This window comes from Crotalus tigris, unplaced genomic scaffold (genome assembly GCF_016545835.1).
Source record: "Crotalus tigris isolate CLP2741 ecotype Arizona unplaced genomic scaffold, ASM1654583v1 scf7180000021626.135803, whole genome shotgun sequence".
Lineage (NCBI taxonomy): Eukaryota > Metazoa > Chordata > Lepidosauria > Squamata > Viperidae > Crotalus > Crotalus tigris.
The window spans coordinates 103,223-126,572 of NW_024098599.1; the positions used below are offsets into that span (position 1 = coordinate 103,223).

At 37.2% G+C, this 23,350-nt stretch overlaps 2 protein-coding genes across 2 annotated transcripts; one reads left to right on the forward strand and one right to left on the reverse strand.

The window, feature by feature from the left end:
• Positions 1 to 758: 758 nt before the first annotated feature.
• On the reverse strand, positions 759 to 8,619 carry LOC120296853 (vomeronasal type-2 receptor 26-like; the record flags this gene model as incomplete). Its single annotated transcript, XM_039318880.1, has 4 exons — positions 8,542 to 8,619; positions 5,106 to 5,333; positions 2,044 to 2,170; positions 759 to 1,609 (listed from the first exon to the last, which is right to left on the reverse strand). Coding segments are annotated over exons 1-4 (1,284 nt in total), but the record flags the coding sequence as incomplete, so codon positions are not given.
• A 3,379-nt stretch (positions 8,620 to 11,998) lies between these two features.
• LOC120296852 (vomeronasal type-2 receptor 26-like) lies at positions 11,999 to 21,453 on the forward strand (the record flags this gene model as incomplete). Its single annotated transcript, XM_039318879.1, has 8 exons — positions 11,999 to 12,050; positions 12,473 to 12,483; positions 13,554 to 13,732; positions 14,729 to 15,020; positions 15,612 to 15,743; positions 19,412 to 19,639; positions 19,942 to 20,068; positions 20,570 to 21,453. Coding segments are annotated over exons 1-8 (1,905 nt in total), but the record flags the coding sequence as incomplete, so codon positions are not given.
• Between the last annotated feature and the right edge of the window lie 1,897 nt (positions 21,454 to 23,350).

A 23,350-nucleotide genomic window follows, 5' to 3' on the forward strand; every position in this document is an offset into this window, starting at 1 on the left:
ACCCGGGCAGAAAATGTTTCCGCCAGTAGAGAAGTAATTTGGATGGTCTGACTCATCATGTTTTATATCAGAGCATAACATTCTGAGGTGTTGGCATTTTCCAAAATTTTGAATCTGATCCCCATACCCTGAAATTTAAATTATGATATTAAAACGAAAATGTGTTGGAAAGATACATAAATACATAACTATAAATCATATTAGCATTTTATTGTAATTCAATATAAAGAAGATAAAATCTTATTTAATAAATAAGATTAATTGTGGATATCCTAGCCACTATATTTATAAATGTAGCTTTCAATTTATGGATCAAAGAAAAAGACGTCTTCATCCAGAAAAAATAGTGCACATTTTTTCCTTGTTATTGTGTGTTTGTGAAGTTTCTTACATTAAGAGCCCTGGTGACATAGTGTTAGAAGACAGTATTGCATACAAAGCCCAGTTTGATCTTGACTAGGTGCAAGGTTCGCTCAGCTTTCCAACCTTCTGAGGTTGGTAAATAAAGACCCAGATTGTTGGGGGCAATGTGCAAGTAATGCTTACATGGTAAACCGTGCCGAGAGTGCTGAAATTGCTATGGAGCTGTATACAAGTCTAAATGTTATTCCTTTCAAAAATGGAAGAAGACATCTATTCCTGAATAAAATTCTTTGACCAATCATCTGTTATGTTGTCTTCAGCCAAATTAGGAATTAGGGCAGCATTTACGCTGCACTTGAAACCACACTAGTCTTTTTCCTAACTAGCTGCTCTCTGGCATTCAGCTCTGGTCTCAGCATGATAATATAGCACTTGGGCATAAAAATGCAACCTAATAAGCCACCACTTGAGGCCAAGATAGAGAAGACCTCCACAGCCACCATGGATTTCCCCTTAGTGCTTAAGTAGGTTGGCACAAAGGAGACCCAAACACTGCAAAAGACCAGCATGCTGAAGGTGATGAGTTTGGCTTCATTGAAACTGTCGGGCAACTTCCGGGCAAAGAAGGCCACTATGAAGCTGATGAGGGCCAAAAGCCACATGTAGCCCAGCACAACATAAAACATGATCTCTGAGCCTTCGTTGCATTGCACTAAGATCTCATCCAATTGGGAATGCATGTCCAACTCTGGGAAAGGAGGAGAAAGGGTCAACCACACAGCACAGATGCTTGTTTGAATAAATGAGCAAAACACAATGACTATCCACCACCTCATGCGGTTCCCTGGCTTTGTGGCTATGAAGGCCAGAACCACAGTGATGGTTTTGGCTAACACACAAGATACTGCAATGGAGAAGACAACTCCAAAAACTGCTTGCCGGAGGAGACATGTGACTATCCCTGGGCATCCGAGGAAGAAGAAAGAGCAGAGAAAACACAGCAGGAGTGAGAAAAGCAAAGTGCAGGTGATATCCCAATTGTTGGCTTTGACAATGGGAGTGTTTTGGTGGCGGATAAATGTCCCCATCACTACAATTGTGATTACAGTAAAAGAAACAGCAAAGCTAGTCAGGATTTCTCCCAGGAATTCTTTGTAGGATAAGTAGGCAATAATTTTGGGAATACATTGATGGTGCTTCTCATTTGGATATTGTTCTTCTGGGCACCTCTCACATTGCTTGGAATCTAAAAATCATAAATAAAATCTTTAAAAATTCTATACATTGAATTGATATTAGGTTTTAACAATTATTCCTTGCTGAAACAGTTTTTGGAATCTTCACACATAAAAGTATGGTTGTATTCTGAGCAAATTTCCATATTACCACTTCAATCTCATAAGTAGAATTGGCTTCATATAAAGAAAATAAACCTCTTTCAAAAATTGTGCCTTAGGAAAATCTTTTTAAAAGTTTATTTAATATGCCATATTTCTTGAAGAAGAGATTACAGACCTAAATAAAGAAAAACTTCTATTTAAAAAAAGAAGAAAAAAAACAAGGCAGGTGAGAGATCCCAATCAATCTATTCTTGTGTTTAAAATTATATTAAAAAACCCAAACTTGATTAGAGAATAATGTATTTTTAAAGAGATATTACCGTAGATCTCTTTTTCTTACCAACCAGGGTGGAAATGCTCCCCTCTGAACATTGGACACAGTCATAGCAGCAAACCTGTTTCCCCTCCTTAATTAATTTCCGGTACCCAGGATAGCAACTTTCTACACAGGTGGCAGAAGGTGGTGTCTAATGGGAATTGCAAAAGAAAATAATTAAAATTTTTAAATTCCTAGAACTGATTGCTAGATTCAGTTAGAAGAGAGGTGAACATCTTTTAACTGCTATTGAAAATTTGGATAGAAATCCCTTCACAACTCCTACATCATACATAAAGGAATTTGAAATATCCGAAGAGGGTCATAAAGGAATCTCTCACAAACTTAATGAGCTGTCTTAATTTGACAAATAATAAGAAATAAACTTATATGAGAAATGTTGAATTTCTAAGAATTTTGGTTGGTAATGACATCCATATTTAGTCTTCCTCACTTCCTTGAGCTGATGGCAAATATATTCCTGCCTAGCATTTGCTGTCCTTTTTTAATTATCTCTGTGTTGCATTGCCATTGGAGAATGGTGTCCTGATTCTCCATGTATAATAAATGTAGTCACAAATGAAGGCCAATATGTGTGTCCCAGGATAATATTGCAGGATCCAATCTGGGTCGGTCTCTGGGACCCGAGGTTGTATTACAAGCTTTTGGACTTGTGTTGGAGCCCATCTTCTAGGAACTTCTCTCTAACACAGTATGTGCTGTTCTGTGTGTGGTATTTATAGTACCTGTGATAAGTGGCTTTTTAGATGTCGATGGCTGGCTTTTAAGTCATTAGCGTGTGCTGCCCAGCCCTCACCTTTTAAGTACTAGGCTAAATGTAAATCATCACTCCTAATGACTGACAAGGGGACCAGGCTTCAATTACTTCCCTGGCTTTTTTTGTGCCTGCTTGTCCAACAATCTTAAAAGTTGAAAATTGAATGTGTATCCTTGTCCATTGCAGTGTGAGGCTACCAATGAGTTCGGGGCTCCTCATCTGATGAATGTCAGGAATTCATGCAGGAGAAACAGTCCTGCATGAACTAGAACACCATATATTTCATAACTAGATATCTAAATTCTGGTGCTGCTATGTGGATGAGATTTTTGTCATCATCAAGAGAAATGCTCTTAAAGATTTTCATGCCATTCTGAACTCCATCTTCCCCAACATACAGTTCACAATGGAGGAAGAAACAGTTAGGCAATTACCATTTGTAAACACAGAAGATGGAAGCCTAGAAACTACAGTTAAATGTCTATGGAGATTCTCAGTCATCCAGGTCATTGTTATCCCAAATACTTTTTTATGAGACAATAGGACTTTGTTGTTTTTCTTTGAAGACGTTTTGCTTCTCATCCAAGAAAAAGCAATAGTTGCTTGCATAGCTTTATGGGTGGGATTTCTAACTTTTTATTGGGGAATTGTTATGTATGTATGTATCCAGACTTGGTTTCAATCTTGACCATGCCGATACTTTGTAACTAATAAACATGTTCTCTAAGGAAGTTTCAAGCCTTGGAGTTCTGCTTTATTTGTCTCTGTCTGTCGGAACCATGACAGAATCATTACAGAAACAGTCCTGGGTGAGATAGAACACCATTCATTTCAGAACTACACACCTAAATTCTGGTGCTGCTACATGGATGAGATATTTGTCATCATCAAGAGAAATACACTTACAGATTTTCATACCATACTGAACTCCATCCTCCCTAATATACAGTTCACAATGAAGGAAAAACAACTAGGCATTTGCGATTTTTTGATGTACTTGTAAACACAGAAGATGGAAGCCTAGAAACTAGAGTTAAATGTTTATGGAGATTCTCGTTATCCAGGTCATAGTAATCCCAAAAATTCTTTTTTACAAGGCAACTGGACTTTGCTATTTTTCTTTGAAGACGTTTCAATTCTCATCCAAGAAGCTTCTTCAGCTCTTGGATGAGAAGTGAAATGTCTTCAAAGAAAAACAAGAAAGTCCAGTTGCTGCATGAAAAAGCATCTTTGGGATACCTAGAAACCACAGTTTATCACAAGGCCACCCACGCTCCACAATTCTGAATTTCAGCAGCAACCATCCACTGTCACACGAAAGGAGTTGCATCAGAACACTATAAGGCAAGGTGAAAAGCCACTGGAGTAACCAGCAAGACAAACAGTTGGAGAGCAGATACCTACATGAACAATTCAAGCAGAATGGGTGCCCACAATCATTTGTCATAAGATGTCTGTGCAACACAATGGGGAGAAAAAGGAAGAAAGAAGGTATAAGACCAACCACATGGCACAGCCTGACATACAGCATATCCAAAGCATTTCACAAGCAGTAGAATGCAGCTTCTGAGATGTGCAAGGGGGCATTCCCACCGCAGAGGCTATCATACAAGAACAAATTATGCCAATCAAGGAAGCAAATCCAGGTGTGGTGAGCGGAAGAGTTGGGGTGATGGTCAGTTTTAGTAGATGTCTAATTAATCTCTCCTATTCTGTGATGAGCAATACAATGGGATAGCACATTAGTTCAATCTTGCCTGTTTTCAAAATGCATAAGCATCACTGACTGCTGAAAAGCTATTCACTTCTCTAAAGCAGTAAATTTATTATACTTTTCCAAAGCACATCACTTGAAAAAACCACTATATCAAAATGGCGAGCAGCTGTCCCCAGATTTTTGAATTGGCTATGGGAAGGAAAAACTGTGAGTGGCAAGAGAAACATGCCCTGCAAAAATCCAGGGAGATGGGATGTGTAGGTTAGGCTGAAGTGGTAAATAGATTTGCTGATCTTTTTCATGCTTTGGTTCTGAAACTGATTCAACCATCGACTAAACAGTCAGATAAACCCATTAGTGGGAAAGTCCTCTGGACCCAGATGTTCCATAACCCCAGCCAGCAAAGCTCTCTTTCCCCACAATCTGAAAGTATAATGTAGAATTGAGAATTGTTTCATTTTTCCAGGATACAAAATTGTTCTAACATCATTAAAAGTTTTCAAATGATCTTGGAACAATTCTGAGTTTACTTGTTTAAAATTCCAGAAATTGAGAAAATATCACCATTTTAGTTGTTTTTTTAAATTTCACCTGCTTAAATTTGGGATTCCATACAATGGCAGTTGTATTAATGGTGAGGTCTTCCTTCTGAGAACTCTGAGGTTCAATATGGCCAACTTGGACCTTATGAAAGGATCGATTGGGGAAAGTAATCAAGTTGATGATATTGTATGCTGCTGCCAGGTTTCCATTCTCATTGAAAGCTATTTCTTCCCCAGCACTATTGTTGAAATGGAGTTTTGTCAGAAATAAACTAAGCTAAAAGATAAGAGAGATAAGTGAGAAATTAGTGCTGATAGTAGGCAATAGGATTTACAGTTCCATGCTGTGATTTACCAAATGGTGCTGAGCTTGATTTTTAATGAACTTCCAAACATTTGAGTTAATAATTTTTTTATGTTCAAAGGCATAATTCTACTTTGCAGGAATATGTTCACATTTTTTAAGTTTAAGTAATTAATACAGATTTTGTCAGATAAATTGCTCTTCCAAATTTTGCATTTCATGAGAGACAAAATTTATTGCTAAGAAATATAACAGAAAAACAGAATATTAGAATAAGAGAATTGGAAAGGACCCTGAAGGTCTTCTACTCCAACCTCTTGCTCAAGCAGGAGACCTTAGATCATTTCAGACAAATGCCTGTCCAATTTCTTAAAAACCTCCAGTGTCGGAGCACCCACAACTTCTGAAGGAAAGCCGTTCCACTGATCAATTATTCTAACTGTCAGGAAATTTCCCCTTAGGTTTAGTTGGTTTTCTCCTTGATTAATTTCCAACCATTGCTTTTTGTTCTCCTTTCATGTGCTTTGGAAAATGGCTTGACTCTTTGTGGCTGCCCATTATATCTAATGGATATCATAACAAAACATATTTATTGGAATCCTGTCCCAGAAAACAAGATTAAGAAGTTCCTTTATGGCCTTTGCAGATTAAATCAGCTTACACCAAACATATCTTAGAGAAAGGTAAGTATTCTCATTCTATCATAACCCTGCCTCCAACTTCATTCCATTATTATTATTTTGCAGAAATTCTTTCTTCTCTCTACTGCAGTAAATTGTTTTCTCTACTCAGCCACAAAATGCTGCAAAAAAGGTAATCTTATACTGGATTTGAGAATTTTTTGGATTGAAGATTGGAAAGAGAGCAAAAGGCCTCTGGGGAAAAAATTAGTCCCATATAGCTAAAATAATATCTGTAAAAAAAAAATCAAAATTGCAACAAGGAATATGCACTTTCAGAGGTTACCACCAAGTGTCTAGACGACTAAAAATTATAAAGAGCAATTTAAAATATATATTATATATATAATTCTTCTACTCTAATGGAATAGCTAAATGAAGAACCTGGTATTGTTACTTGTTGCATGCCTACCTGTCAGGTGCAAGAAATCAGGAACCAGAACTGAGTCAAGTCGTACAGGTTTATTTCATTATACCTATAAATAGGAATATGAACTACTAATGGTCAAGGCGAATTGGTACCAGAGAAAAGTCAAGGGAGCAGGACTTAGGTCTTTTATGGGGGTATAGAGACATGAAACTGATGATGCATTTGACCCCACCCTCGGGCTCGGCAAGTAATCTTCTGTAATCTAAACAAAATTATGTTTTGTTCAACCAGAAACTTTCAGATAAATGCAGATGGGACTGGAGTAAAAATACACTGTTAATGAATGTTGTAAAAATTGAAATAAATATGCGATTAAAGCTACATTTCCATTACATTAGGAGGCACCATAATTCACCTGCCAAGGTTGGACTTTCAGAAAATTCCACTTCTCTCCTTTGTCCATTGTCTTCTTCCTGGTTCTGGGTGAATACATGGTATGGAGACCTTGCGCTACAGCATACACAGCATTGTAAATATTGTAGCTCTGACCAGACATCTCCATTTCAAAGACAGTTCCAGGGAGACTCCCCAGATCCTCCTTCCCAGTGCAGCTTCTTTTGCCTTGTGCATATATATTGTACGTTGGAAATGAACAGGTAAATGCAGTACTCCAGAACTGAGGTAGGAAATACATTTTAGAGTGAAATGGATTTAGGTTCTCAAGGAACTCTTGAAAACCTGGTACCATATTTGTGTGAAAGGCAAAAGACAAGCTGCCATTGAAGGACAATGCTGTGAATTTCTGGGGCTCAAAGACAGAAGTGACATCCCACAAAGCACTTATGATCCAAACCCGCTCTAATGGGAGACTGTTACTAATTTCATACCATTCAAGAATTACTCGTAAGCCTTCTATAGATTGCATGTCTCCATAAACAAGTATTACATTGGTTTTACTATACCATAGGAAAAGTGCTATGTTATTTAGATTATTCTTCCGGAAGGTACTGGGTTCATAATTTATCAGTCTTGGAATAAATTGAATGAAAGAAATGCAAATATCTCTCTGAATTAATTTTGGCCTCAGAATTCTGAAAAATCTCTCTCCAGTGGTGTCTTCTGGGATGAGAAGGCCAATCCAGTTCCATCCAAAATGTTTCAAGAGCTGAATAATCCCAACATAGTGAAGGTTTTCATTAGGAGTCATCCAGAAGAAAGAAGGAAACTGCATTTTATCACTCAATGCAAGGTCAAAAGAGCCATAACTGAGCTGCAGAAAAGGAATAATAATGATGTACTTTTAGACTAAATATTGCATCAAAAAATGGAAAAGTAGATTTCTTTGGGACACTGTTTTTCCATAGAAAATCTTGATGGGTGAGACAAATACCAAATCTGGAGCTCAACAAATCTTTCCTCAGAGCTTTTGCAACCAGACCATCATTAGCACTTTTAGAGAAAAATCATTTCAGTCTTTGATTGTGCTAACCAGAAATAGAGAGGAGAGAGGAATGAGTAACAAGAGAGGAGTCTTATTCATTAAGGACCTGACAGTATCTGAGAGCATTCATCTAGCATTTTATATTATAAGGCTAAGATAACTAATGCTTTACTCATAAATGTATTTAACATTGTTGTAGCATTTACAGAAAGAGGAGAAAGTCAAAGAACGTGAGGCACACCCAGAAGATGGAGAGACAATATCAGACATATTATTACAGCATCAATTAACAATGGTTGAGCACACCAGAAGTGCAAGAACCAGAATTTTGTATCTCTCTCAACACCCAAAGAATGAAGAAGAAGAAGAAGAAGAAGAAGAAGAAGAAGAAGAAGAAGAAGAAGAAGAAGAAGAAGAAGAAGAAGAAGAAGAAGAAGAAGAAGAAGAAGAAGAAGACAGAAACAATGATACCTACACCATTTCTTACAAACTAAATATGTTTGTGCTTATTAAGAATTACTGTGGTTGTAATAGTAATTGATACCTTACATTTCTCTGGAAAGATAAATAAATAAATAAAAACTACCCCAAATCAGCTCCCCAATATTGCAGCTGTTTTTGAGGGGATCTCTCCACTTTTAACCACCACTCTTTCCTTTCTTGTGCATTTATGCTAGCCCGGATACCTACCTGTGGAATTTTGTAGGCATTTAATGTGTTGGCCATCTGTATGGTGTTCTGGGAAGGGAGATCACCAATGATAGCCATGATGTTTTGCTCCTCTCCCCTCCTGTAATTGAGGGGACAACGGCCTTCAACAAAGAAAAGAGTCAAAAGGTTCTCAGAGGCTTTCAGTGCTTGAAAACCATTGTCATAGACCTTGGAGACCAAGGTGATGTTGGGTAACAAGTTCTCATTCATGTTGATCTCCTGAATGGCAAATCTGAAGGCTAGGATATGCTGTAGGTTTTTAGGCAACAGCCTGCAAGAAGAGTTTCAGTTAATTCTACAATCTTAGAATGTGACAAGGATTGGATTTAGATAGACATCTTGATAATGCTTTTCTCTTTGCCTAAAATGATGTATTTGTCGGTTTTAATGAGTATTAGAGAAGTGAAGAGTGCACCTATGTTCTGAAGCACTTCTTTGAAAAAGTATAAAACCTTCATTCTTAAATTTCATTAGTTAAGATATTCCAGAGGTGAGGAAAGCATGGAATGAGGAGCTTTGTTGGAATGTCTGAATGTCACTTGAGGATCATGTGGGCATCTGTGCATCATACTTTGAGAAGTTTAAAACAGGGTTTTAATGCAATTAAAAGGATTATTTCTTATGTGTAGCATAGCAATGAAATTGGAGGGCAGAAACTGATGAATTGTGCCAACTGTTAAGACAATCCAAATTCTCAAAATGTACGGTAACATTTGATCACATTCATATATTTAAAAACGACCCACCTTTCTATGCCTTAAAATACTAAGGAGACATACAGCATGATAAATAGAAATCTCAAGCAACCATAATCTATTTAAAATAAAAGTCTTGGTATATAGAAGTGTTTGCAAATAAGGAATAAATGATAAAATCCTAATGATGTCATTATATATTATGAGCTGGCAAAGAGGGAGGAGAGCCAGTGGCTTGGTGGTTAAATCACTGTCTAGTATGTAAACTGCCCAGGTTCAAATCCCATAAAGGGTGTGGCTAACTGAAGAGAGCAGAATGAGCTCGAAATGGCCATCTTAGTCTCCCAATTTAATTCTTTAATTCTTTGTCAGAAAAAGAAATTTGGATTATGAGAATCATCGATATATATTTATAAATTTTATTAAGATATCATGCTAGATATTTTTAACAAGGATTCTTTTTCATTTTGCATACAAAATAAAAAATAGAGGAACAATATTGTTAAAATTAAACTTAGGAGTTTTTTTTATGATCAGATTAATTCTTGTGTAGCAACAGCCACATGAAAAACCAGGAATCTACAAGGCTACATTCAACAGCTATATTCTAGCACCTGACTAAGAGAAATTTATAAATAAGAATCATGCCTAAAGCAGTTTTGATTCTCATCTACAGTGGAAAAATTTTAATGTGAATCTCTTGAATTCAATCACATTAAAAAAAAAAAACCTGAAAGGTTTTTTTCAAAAGAGTACTTGCTTTCCACGCAAGGATCCTTCTGGGTGTTCCATAAAGTGGAGTAAAGGCAATTCAGGATATATAGTAGACACAAATTCTCCAATGATTATATCATTGGAGAGGGCAGGGAAATTAAGCTTAAAATGTCGTTTGTCACCACACATGGGGTTAAAGGTCTTGCTGAAAGAAGCCTGGAGGAAAAGGACAGAGAGTAGAAACACATGGCAAAGTATCTGAGTCCTTTTGAATGCCAAAGGAATTTGGCTCCAATCACAGCACTGCAAGCACATCTTCATCACAGCACTTAGCCTGCAACAATGAAAGAGAGTCTCTGTTGGTTTTATGCATAACTAAAGTTGTAAATTACAATAATTATCATCTGAGTGATTCATAATGCAACCTACTGAGCCTCATGAAGTTGTTGTTAATAGTAAAATTAAATTGTTAAGTGTTTAAGTGTTCTGTGCTTTCCCAAAAAACAAGTTTAATTAATTAATTAATTCTGATAATTATGAGGTAGGCAAACTCCTTTCTCAAAGCTATTCAACTATTTTTCCAGTTGAAGAAATTATATGGTCCAAACCCATCTCTTGGCTACCCCTCATCAAGAAAGAAAGAAATGATCTTGGGATCATAACAGATTTGGGGAGCTGAGTCTTGCTTTCCCTATCGAAAGAAAGCAATGCTGGTTAAAAGGAGGAAGAGATAATTTAATAGCCAGATAAATTCTCCCTTCTCCTCTCACAACCTCCTAATTCATAAAAAATACTTATTTCTTCTGCCTATCGCTTTGCTGAAATGGTCATATTGGAAAAAGAAACTCTGTAGTTTTATTAGAACAGAGTTCTAGGGCAATTGGATGAACTGTGGAGAATGGAGACCACTTTGTAGGCACCAGCTACTTAACTCATTAACATTGGTTGTGGATGTTCCCTCCCCCTGGATTCCTGGGCAACTTCCTGTCTCCATTTTTTTCCTGTTCATTGCTGAAAGAGACAGATAGAGCTGCTGACTACTGCTCTATCATGGTGGCTGAACAGTTGTCTGGAAGGCTTTGATCTTGATGCACTTTGAAAGAGGTGGTGAGTTTTGAGAGAGGGATCTCATGCATCGTTGCCTGAAGCAGTGGAAAAGAAGAGGCTTGGTCCTCTATCAAAACTCACCATCCTCTGTGAAGGATGAGGAATGGCAATTCTTCTTTCAGCTTGAAATTAGGTTCACTATGACTAAACCATATTTCAATAGGTCCATCAGGTTGGTCTTATAGTCATTGTTTTTCTAAAGAAAAAAAAAACTTCCTAAAAGGGGAACCAAAGAGGTATATTAGGTAGGCACCTTGCTTTATATTATTCCAAACTCTTACATTGCTTTAATTGAAAAAAGAAACCCAGAAATTTCAGTGGCTTTAAAAAATGGCATATACGTAATAAATCATGCATTAAATACAATATTAATAATAACATTAAAATAACCCAGCATAGTTTTATCACTCAAAAGCTTAGTGACCATGCAGATATAGTTGTATAATTTTTTGCGTAGCAGCAAAGTGCTAGTTTGACGACTCCCTTCTCTTAGGAATTAGTTTCCATGAATGAATGAAGGAAATGAAGTATATAGTGGTACCTTGGTACTCAGCTGCTTTCAAACTCATCAAATTTGGTAGTCAATACATTTCAACATGAAAAATGAAAATTTTGTGGTGGTATTCATTGTTTGTTTCATGCACAAGCTTGAACTTCTAAGCATTGGCTGCCATTATTCCTTATGAGAAAACATTATTTGGTACACTTCATTTTTAGTCCTCATCATGCTTCCCTGAACAAATTAACAATGAGTACTAGGGTACCACTGTATTTGCCAGTTGTTAGTTTGATTTTTTTTGAAGAAGTATAAAGAATAATTATCTCTTCTTCTGTTCTTTTCATTTTTGGAGAATGCAACTATACTGACACATATTTCCACTTTGTCACTTAAACACTCATTTTGTCTTTAACATGTTAGAATGGAAGATTTCAGCATCTTACCAAAAGATAAAGTAGAAGTACAGGAGAGATGTAAAGATGTTCTACAATTTGGCCACAACTAAATAGCTAATGTCATTGAGGGGTGGGGTGAAGAGGTAGAGCTCTCTTCTCATAATCAGGAGGCTGTGGGTTTGATCCTATGTGTAGTGGCAGATATTTCTCTCTCTGGGCACAATGAGTAATTGTCTGCTGAGAACTCTGCATAGACATCAGGAAGGGCATCTGGCCAGTAAACACTTGAGCTCCATTCAGTTGCCCCAACTCCACCCTGATGCAAGGGATTGCAAGATTGTTAAAAGAAAAAATTAGCTAATGTCATTATATAGAGCAGGGATGTCAAACTGCCGGCCCCTGGGCCAGATGCATCCTAGCAAAACCACACCCCGCTCAACTGCTTTGAAATTCATTGAATTTGATACTCAACACATTTTGATATGAAAATCTTGTCTCAGTACTCATTGAGGTAAAACTTGTTGGTGTCAGCTCCTTTGTGACTCACTATATTATTCTAAATTTGTTTTTTACTTATTGTTTGGTATTCACTGGAACCAATTAAGGATAAGTACCAAGTTACCACTGTATAAAATTGAAACCAGAAGATTTTCTTTTAGAACTATTGGATGAAGAATTTGGGGAAAAAAAGGAAATTTATTACATATGTTGACAGCAGTAAGAATCCTATATGGGCAAAAATGGAAAGGCTTGTTAATTCCCACAGTGGAAGAATGAGGGAAGAGAAGCATTTTATTGCTGATTTGTTTACTTACTCAATTTATAAGAGCCAGTATGGTCTAGTGCAGGGGTCTTCAAACTTGGTCCTGTTATGACTTGTGGACTTCAACTCCCAGAATTCCTCAGTCAGTGTGCCTGGCTGAGGAATTCTGGGAGTTGAAGTCCACAAGTCATAAAAGGGCCAAGTTTGAAGACCCCTGGTCTAGTGGTTAAGGCATCAGGCTAGAAATCAGGATACCATGAGTTCTAGTCCATTAAAGCCAGCTGGATGATCTTGGGCAGGTTGCTCTCTATCAGCCTATCACCTCACAGGGTTGCTGTTTAGGGAAAATAGGAGGAGGAAGATAGGTTGTATATGTTTGCCCCTTGAGCTGTTTATGAGAAAAGTTATAAATATGTGGTGCAAATAAATAAATGTCACCTAACTCAAACAAAGTGACTTTGGGTGGTATATAATACAGAGTTTCTGCTGAGATCATTTTCTTTGTCAACAGGGATTTGATGCCCTACAACTGCCATAATGATAGTGATTAATGGAAGGAAATTGTGAGAGGTAGAATATCGATGACTGCAAAGCCACTTCAGCTCTGACAACTTGTGCTTACTGCATAAAAGCCCTGCCAAAAGGTTTTTTTTAAAATATCACTCTTTGATCCGCATTTGACAACAGCACAATTATTCACTTTTATTTCCTGAATTTTTGATCAAGGTGCTGGGTGCTTGTTTATCATGGTGGTAAGATTGGGGTGGGGCTTACCTCAAGAGCTCCTAGTTCTTTTTCTAATCTTCCTGCTTGTAAAGCTCAACCATTCCTTCAGAAAACATTTGAACCTAAAAGATCCTTATCAGCGAAAAGTTTCCACACACCCTTCAGATCTTTCAGATGAAATTATAATTGGAGAATTTGTATCCATGACACTTGGTAATTATAGGGAACAGAAGTTTAGGGAACATCCAATTTCTTCACCAGCACAAGCTTAGTAAGTGATTCTTCATTTTTATCTAAGGTGTCTCTGACCCATAACATTTTTTCCTTAAAAAACTTTCAATGGTTTTTCATTCTTGGAAGATTCTGTTTGGGTCTGATGATCATTCTTACTTTCCCCACCTAAATGACTATTTCTAAATAATGATAGATCTCTTATCCTGCCTTCTAATTTTCTCCATGTCTTGACATTTTGTATGTCAAGCACACTTATAGCAGAAATTGAGGTGGGAGGCAGGTTTCAGCTATTAACTTTTGACTGAAAACATATAGATAGCCTGTGTGTGAAGATGGATTTGCTCAGAGCCCTAATAGTTCTCTCTGTACAATTTAGATCCCCTGGTAGATAATAAGGAATATATAATAAGATTAAAAAATGTTAATTCTAAGATATTGTTTCATTTGTAGGGTATAGTACCTTGGGCAAGTTGAATGAGAATAATTAGGAATTTTTACATCCCTAATTCCTTTTAAGAATTCTCATTAGAAACCCTGACAAAGTATGTCTATGGCTATATTATATTTAATAATGTACTTTGGATGCGTAAAGGGAGAAGCAATTTTGTATATCCAAAGTATACATCCAAAATTTTGTGTATCCTTATATACTTTACCTGGAAGATTAGATCCTCTCTGTCTCTCTGTCTGTCTCCCCCATCTCTCTGATTTAAGAGCATAGTTTCTTTATGACATCTATAACTTGTATGAATTACACCATTGAGATATATAATAAAGTACAAAAGAAAAGAGTATCAATTTTAAAAAAGAAACCTAAAATATATAGACAGATATATAGTGTGTGCATTAATGACAGAAGAAAGAAACTTATTCACTTTGCTTTAGGGGAATATCTGAACCATTTATTTCAGAAAGAGTTTCCCATCTTATAGAGAACGATATTCAGTTGAGCTCTATGGGCAAGCGATGATCTAAGCTGCAAGTCACTTAATTATTAGCCCTTAAGATCTAACATTCAAAATTCTCTTGGCAGTCTAATCCCTAAAAACTACCAGCATGTCCTTGCTTTTGTTTTTGCCATCAAAGAAATCAATAAGAATCCCGATCTGTTACCCAACAACACATTAGGGTCCAAGATTTATGACAATGCGTACAATTCATGGAGAACCACTTGGACCACTTTGGATCTTCTCTTTCTAAGAAAAGGGGATCCACTCAATTATTACTGTATCACTGAAAAGGAAGTCATGGCCAACATTGGGGGACTCACCTCTGAAAATTCTATTCACATGGCCAACATCTTAAGTACTTACAAGATTCCTCAGGTAAATGTTTGGAAATAGGTATATAGAAGGAAAAGGAGAATAACTGTTAAGTCTCAGTGGTAAAGGTAAATTCTTCTATTGTTTGAACTGTCATTTTACATCTACTTCTAATTGAGGACCTGGCTTACTGCAAGCTTGAAATGTAAACTAGAGAAATCAAATTTCTTTCATATCCTTTTCACGAGTTTCAAACTAAATACACTGATTGATTGATTGATTGTCTGACTATGTGCCATCAAGTTGATGTTGATTCTTAGTGACCACATAAATATGAAAGCTATTTAACTGGTATTTCTCATCTTCAAAAGGACCATCCATGATCTTAGTTCTAGTTAACCCTGCATTCAGCTCTGGGAAGAGGGGGGGAGGGTTTTTGGGAGGGTTTTTGAATTTTTGTAAAATTCAAAAACTTTTAATTAAAAAAAAGGACCCCCCATGGGCAATGTAAGTGAGTCCATCTACTCACCAAACAATATACTAAAGTGGATTTTTAAGAATGTCCAGTAAATTTGTATCTAATATTAGCAGCCATTTAAAAAGAGTGTATACAAAATTGAATGTTTTTCTGTGATTTAAAATGTTTTTCCCCAGGTTAGTTATGGCTCCTCTGACCCCATATTAAGAAAGAAAATTGGTTTTTCTTCTTTCTACCGAATGATTCCCAATGAAGCTTTTCAATACAGGGGGATAGTTCAACTTCTGAAATATTTTGGATGGAATTGGGTTAGTCTAATTGTTTCAGACGATGAAAGTGGTGAAAACTTTCTTCGAACTTTGAGACCCAAGCTTCTACAGAATAATATTTGCATAGCTGGGATACAGATGATCCCAATTATGTCACTATTTTTATTAAGAGAGATACTTGAGAAAAAAATCCTTCAAATTCAATCTGTTATCTCCCAAAGTAAAATCAATGTGTTCCTTGTATATGGAAATGGCCAGTCTCTGGAAGGATTACAGATGGTTTTATACTCAATGGAAATTGGCCATAACAAGCCTCTGGAGAAGGTGTGGATCACAACATGTGAATGGGATTTCACTGCTCAGAACCCTGCCGGACGATTTATCAAAAAATCCTTCAATGGAACCCTATCATTCTCACTCCATACCAAAGTTGTGCCAGGATTTCAGAATTTTCTTGAGAAAATAAATCCTCTGAAGTCTACATTTTATTTCCTGTCTGAATTCTGGACATCAACATTCTTCTGCTCACTCAACATCCATATAGCTTATGGACAGAAAATGAAGAATTGCACTGGGGAAGAGAAGCTGGAGAGCCTTCCTGATTTTGTCTTTGAAATGGGGATATCTGGTTGGAGTTATAGCATCTACAATGCTGTTTATCTTGTGGCACATTCTCTCCATGCTTTGTATTCCTGGAGGAACAAACGGAGGGGAAGCAGAAATCAAGTCCAATGGAATCTCCAAAATGTTCCTCCCTGGCAGGTACTCACAAGTAAATTGGTCAATTCATTAAAACCAAAATAATTTAGAAAACCAAAAGAGAACTAAAACAGAAGCATACCTGATGTAACAACAGAGATAAACTAGTAAACACAACCAGCATTTGAAACTGCAAAGAAAAGCAAGTGAATGTTTTTAGAAGAATGTTGAGAGAATGGAGATACCTTATAAAATATTTAAAGTGAATTAGAAATTGAGAGTCCAGATGCACCAATGAGATACTGATTTAAAATTGATGCTAAATTTAACACCATAGGGAAAATGGATAATTTAATCCAGGGCTTTTCAACCAGTGGTATGGGTACCACCTGTTGTAAATTGGCACCTGGCAGGTGGTACGTGACCATCCTATAAAAGTGGTAGCGGGGGAAGGGAATGAGCTGAACTGGTGGAAGCACCGCACAAGCCTGAGTGAGAGATGGCTGGAGCGGCAGGGCTGTCAGGGCTCAGTGGAAGCGCCAGGATCAGTGCTGCTTTCCAGCTGATTGGCACTTCTTTGGGGCTGTCAGGGCTCAGTGGAAGCACCAGGATCAGCGTCAGGCTCCAGCTGGAGCTCGGTGCTGATCCTGGTGCTTCTGCTGAGCCCTGAAGAAGCACCAATCAGTTGGAAAGCAGCACTGATCCTGGCACTTCTGCTGAGCCCAGAAGAAGCACCCATCAGCTGGAATGTTGCAGCATCTCCAGGCTCTTGTGATTTACATTCAGATGCTTGGCAACTGATTCATATTTATGGCAATCACAGTGTCCCAGGGTCATGTGAAGTCACCAAAACCTGCTGCAACCACCCAGCAGAGGGGGGGGGGAATAAAAACCAAACAACCCTCCACCCCACCCCCGCTGCCAATCCTCAACAGAAATGCTCCCAACAATGAAAACCTCAGACAGGAGGAAGAGCGCCACTAGGCAGGCAGGCAGGTGTCTTGCTCAGCTGTGGCTTGAGGGGCACTTTTTTCAGAGCCATTGTAACTTTCAACAGTCACTAACTGTTGTAAGTCGAGGACTACCTGTACTTTATCACTTTTTTCCTTTTTTTTCTTTTTGGTCATCAAGTTTTGTTTTTTTTTATTGAAAGTTTTTAAAAATTTTTTACAAATAACAAAAAACAACAACAAAAAAAACCAAAAACCCTCACCCAACCCCTCCCAAACCACCCCCTCCAACCCCCCCCCCCCCGAGCTTCCCAGAACTGAATATAGGCTTAATTAAAATTTTAACAACTTATAAAATAGTTAATAATAAAATATATATGACATAAGCATTAAAAAGGAAAGATACTTGAAAAGAAGAAGAAGAAAGAATGGAGAAAGAAGAAAAGAAATGGAAAAAAAAAGGAAAAAAAGGAAAAAGTACAATCTATAAAATATCAAAAATTATATACAAATTATAAAAAAGCTAAATGATATTTTTTTATATCCAATTTATCTTGTATAAAATTTATCCATTTTTCCCATACAGCAAAAAATTTCTCTTGTGATTGCTCCTTTAAAAAAGCCGAAATCTTTGCCATTTCCGCCAAATATGAAACTTTAAAAAACCACTCTTGCAAAGTAGGCAAGGATTCCTTCTTCCAATATTGCCCTACTAACAGCCTTGCGGCTGTGATCAAATTTAACATCAATATAACCTCCTTAGCATCACAATCAATAACAATACCTAACAAAAATAATTGCGAAGTAAATTTTACCCTCTTTCTAAAAATTCTTTGAATATTCCACCATATCTTAATCCAAAAAGCTTTTATATTTTTACACGACCACCAAATATGATAATAAGTGGCATCCAAACAACCACATCTCCAACATTTAGGCTGTAAATCAGGGTACATAAGGGACATTTTTTGTGGATCAAGGTGCCATCTATAAAACATTTTATAAAAATTCTCCCTTAAGTTCTGGGCTTGTGTAAATTTAACATTCCTCACCCAGATAATTTCCCAGGTATCCAGTGGAATTGGTTCACCAAAATTTTGTGCCCATTTAATCATACAGTCTTTAATTAATTCAGATTCTGAATCCAATTCCACTAGAACCCCGTGAACCCTCTTAATGTGAGTTTGTCTTTGATCCTTTACTTGTTTAAAAAGATTTTCATCTTCTCTAAGCCAGCCCATGTTACAATCCATCTTCCATCTATCCACTAATTGTCTATATTGAAACCATGAATAGGTAATATTTTCATGTACTTAATATAAGGAACCCTATCCATTTTAACTCCTCTCCTTATCCCCTCTATCGCATGCCAAGGTATAGCCCAGGTCATCAAGTTTTTGACACGTTGCTAGGCGACTGGTGGTACTCGGTTATTGGCATATCCTAAAAGTGGTACAATGGTTAAAATGGTTGAAAAGCCCTGATTTAATCCATTCTGGGTTGGCTCCTTCTCAAATTAGCAAAAACAACCAGATATTTAATCCCACTATCAGAAGAGGAATAAACAGTAAGGATTGACTACTTCTCCCAAATGAGTAAAAAGGCCTAAATTGCTTGTAGCTGGAGTACTCCAGAAAAGGTGTAAGTTAGTTACGATTTAGGTAGAAATAAAAAAGTGATGAACGGACATAGCCTGATTTCTTTGAAACAAAATATTTATCCATGTCATTCAAAACTGGGAGAAGTGAGTCTCTGGAGAATGAATTTGATAGGCAGACTTGTAGTTTCTCAGGGAAAAGGGAAAAAAATCCTTTCTGTCATCTTACATAGTTTAGACAGAATGGAATGAGTCCCTGGTTTCAGATTCAGATGAAAAATATTGCTGTTACGGTTAACCATCCATGTTCTCGTTGGATAAAACCTTTTCGATTCTTGATGTACTTCAAAAACACTAATTTTCAGTACTGCATCATATCTCAATTTAAATGTCATATCACTGATGTTCCAAGTGACCATTACTTTTTGTTACAGCAGTAACCTATTTCTCCTTCCCTCTAGCTTAATTCATTTTTGAGACAAGTCCACTTTAACAATAACGTTGGAGATGAAATATTTCTCGATGAAGAGAGCGATTTAGCGATAGGCTATGACCTCATCAATTTGGTGACATTTCCCAATGAATCTTTCAAGAGAGTTCAAGTTGGAAGAATCGATCCCAGTTTTCAACTTGGAAAAGAATTCATCATTAATGCAAGTGCCGTTATGTGGAATCCTACGTTTCATCAGGTTGGAACTGTTATATTTTCTTACGCTTAATATCAGTATCATTTGAGTGGTAATCTGGAGAACAGCAAGGAAATTTGTTGAGAGAGCTGAATTTAGAAAATATATTGGGGAAAAAGAAAAATGCAGGAAGAGTTACCAATGTCAGATAGTTGAGAAAATAGGAATCTTTCTAAGATATTAATAACCTGATTCATAATTTCTAAAATCTATCTGTTCCAAATGTATGTAATTCAGAATTATCAGTGAGAGGAGAAAGCTATTTCTTGTTCTATAGACTCTTTTTTTCTGGCCAATATTAACAGAAGGTGCCAAAATCCACCTGTGTTGAGAGCTGCCATCCTGGACAAAGCAAACTAATTCAGCAGGGGAAACAAATCTGTTGTTATGATTGCATTCAGTGTCCTTCAGGGAGGATCTCAACACAAATGGGTAAGTGTAGAATTCAGATCTATCTAGGAAAACATCCCGAAATTTTCTATTTTGTGCTTTCTCCCTCACATACATCTAATGACTTTATTATGGTTTATGGTCTTCAGTAGTGTATTCAAAGGCTATTCTTATATTGATTTGTGCTTTTAAATCAGGGACCCCAACCCCCAAGGTGTGCCTATTCAGAACTGGGCCATGCAAGTGGTGTGCAGTTATATGTATGAACACGTGAAGCTCCATTTGTGTGAGCTTTGTGCACCTGCTGCTCATGCAAATGGAGCTGTGTGCTCACCCATTGCTTGTGCAAAACTATTCTCTCTCCCCACCACTGCCAGTGCTGTTACTGTTCCAGAAAGCTGAAAAGATTGGGGACCATCATTTTAAAAGACTTTTGTAGAGTTTAATACTAACTTTTCTATATCAAATAATATATAAAGAGCAGGAAGTATGAAAAATATTAGTACAAAGTTCAAATACTGAATTTATGCTTGTGATCTTTAGATGCAGATGAATGTGAGTCCTGCCAAGAAGAACAATATCCTAACACAAATCAACAAGAATGCATTCCCAAAGTAATGACTTACCTGTCCTATAAAGATGGCCTGGGAACAGCTCTGACATCTTTGGCACTTTTTCTTTCTCTGACCACACTTATTGTGATGGCAATCTTCAGGTTACACTCGAACACTCCCATTGTGAAAGCCAACAATTGGAGCATCACATGTATCCTGCTCACCTCTCTGCTTCTATGTTTTCTTTGCTCCCTCTTCTTCATAGGAAGACCTAGCAAGGAAACCTGCCTTTTAAGGCAGGCTGTGTTTGGTATCACCTTCTCTGTTGCTGTTTCCTGTGTACTGGCCAAAACGATCACTGTGGTTCTGGCTTTTGTGGCTACAAAACCAGGGAACAAGATGAGGAAATGGATGGGAAAGAGGCTAGCAATCTTGGTTATTGTGCCTTGTTCTTTGATTCAGATTGCCATCTGTGCTGTTTGGTTAGTGAACAAGCCCCCTTTTCCAGAATTAGAGAAGCATTCCCAAGTGGGTGAGATCTTAGTGAAATGCAACGAAGGCTCAGAGATGATGTTTTACCTTGTCTTGGGCTACATGGGTCTTCTGGCCATTGTCAGCTTCACAGTGGCTTTCTTTGCCAGGAAATTGCCTGACAGTTTCAATGAAGCCAAGTTCATCACTTTCAGCATGTTGGTGTTTTGCAGTGTTTGGATTTCCTTCATCCCCACCTACTTGAGCACCAAAGGCAAATTGATGGTAGCCGTGGAGATTTTCTCCATCTTAACCTCTGCTTTTGGTTTATTGAGTTGTATTTTCCTTCCCAAATGCTATATTATTATAATACATCCTGAATTAAATAAAAAGGAGCAAATGGTAAGGACAAGGAATGATTGATACTGCATAAGAAGAAGCTAAGATTCCTAGCTTCAAAATAAAGGCACAATGCCAGGGTAGACGTAATGCAGACAATCTCTGAAAGATTCTAAGGCAGTGGTTCTCAACCTTTCTAATGCCACGACTCCATAATACAGTTCCCCATGTTGTGGTGACCCCCAACCACTTATACATCACTGGGTGCCAGGGGCATGGCCAAAGAAAAGGGGGAAAAATGGCGGACAGCATTGTTTGGTGGCCCCGGTGAAATGGTCATTCGACCTCCAATGGGGTCCCGACCCACAGGTTGAGAACCACTGTTCTAAGGTGAGATTGGCTTATTTCTTAGCTGAAAAATTGAGAATGGTTGAAGGCTAATTGTGTGCTTTTTGCTGAATAAAGATACGTTCTTCATTTTGTTTAATATATATATTACTAAAAGCTTTAAACTAACATAAAAACTAACATTAAGAAAAAAGAAAAGAAAATACAATAGTGCAGAAACAAAAAATAAAAATAAATTTAAAAAGGAGCTTCAAGGTTTTTTTGTTTCAATGATTAAATGAAAATTATTGATCAAATTAAGAATAATGGAAATTGGCCAAGATTCTTTGCAAAGCAGATAGTTGGTAGCTCTATTAAAGAAATTAAGTTCAGTCTTGTGTACAGGAAGTTTATCGATTGAGATATTTTGCTTTCTGTGACACTAGGAGGTGACTGCTATTAAAATTAATCTAATCCCACAAAAATAAAAGAAATTCCAGAAAGATAAGAGGCTGTTGCTTATATGGTTCAGGTCTTCTTTTTGAGAAAAAGGCAGGAGAATTTTGCATAAAGTTTTCTAGTGTGCCATTTATACTTATTGCTGATTTGGGATCCAATGCTCATTATCAGTTGGTCTATTGCAATGGACTTACTTGGAACTGCCCTTCAAAAGCATTTGGAAGCTGTGTCTGGTTTGGAATGCAATTGTATTTGTCATTTTTTAGTATGAGTATACTGGCCCACATTAAAACTGAAATTCTATTGCCTGCTCTCAAAAGAAAGTATATATCTATCCATACACATGCATAACACATATATACACATGATATACAGTGGGGCAAAAAAGTATTGCCCCACTGTATATCTTATATACACATGATATACTGTGGGGCAATTGTGCAAGTTCTCCCACTTAAAAAGATGAGAGAGGCCTGTAATTGTCATCATAGGTAGACCTCAACTATGAGAGACAAAATGAGCAAACAAATCCAGACAATCACATTGTCTGATTTGGAAAGAATTTATTTACAAATTATGGTGGAAAATAAGTATTTGGTCAATATCAAAAATTCATCTCAATACTTTGTTATATATCCTTTGTTGGCAATGACAGAGGTCAAACATTTTCTGTAAGTCTTCACAAGGTTGGCACACACTGTTGCTGGTGTTTTGGCCCATTCCTTCATGCAGATCTCCTCTAGAGCAGTGATGTTTTGGGGCTGTCGCTGGGCAACACCTTCCAAAGGTTTTATAATAATAATAATAATAATAATAATAATAATAATAATAATAATAATAATAATAATAATAGTAAAGTTGGAAGGGACCTTGGAGGTCATCTAGTCCAACCCCCTGCTCGGGCAGGAAACCCTACACCATTTCGGACAAATGGCTGTCCAGTCTCTTCTTAAAAACTTCCAGTGTTGGAGCATTTACTGCTTCTGGAGGCAAGATGTTCCACTGATTAATTGTTCTCACTGTCAGGAAGTTTCTCCTTAGTTCTAGGTTGCTTCTCTCCTTGATTAGTTTCCACCCGTTGCTTCTTGTCCTGCCTTCAGGTGCTTTGGAAAATAGCTTAATTCCCTCTTCTTTATGGCAGCCCCTGAGATATTGGAATACTGCTATCATGTCC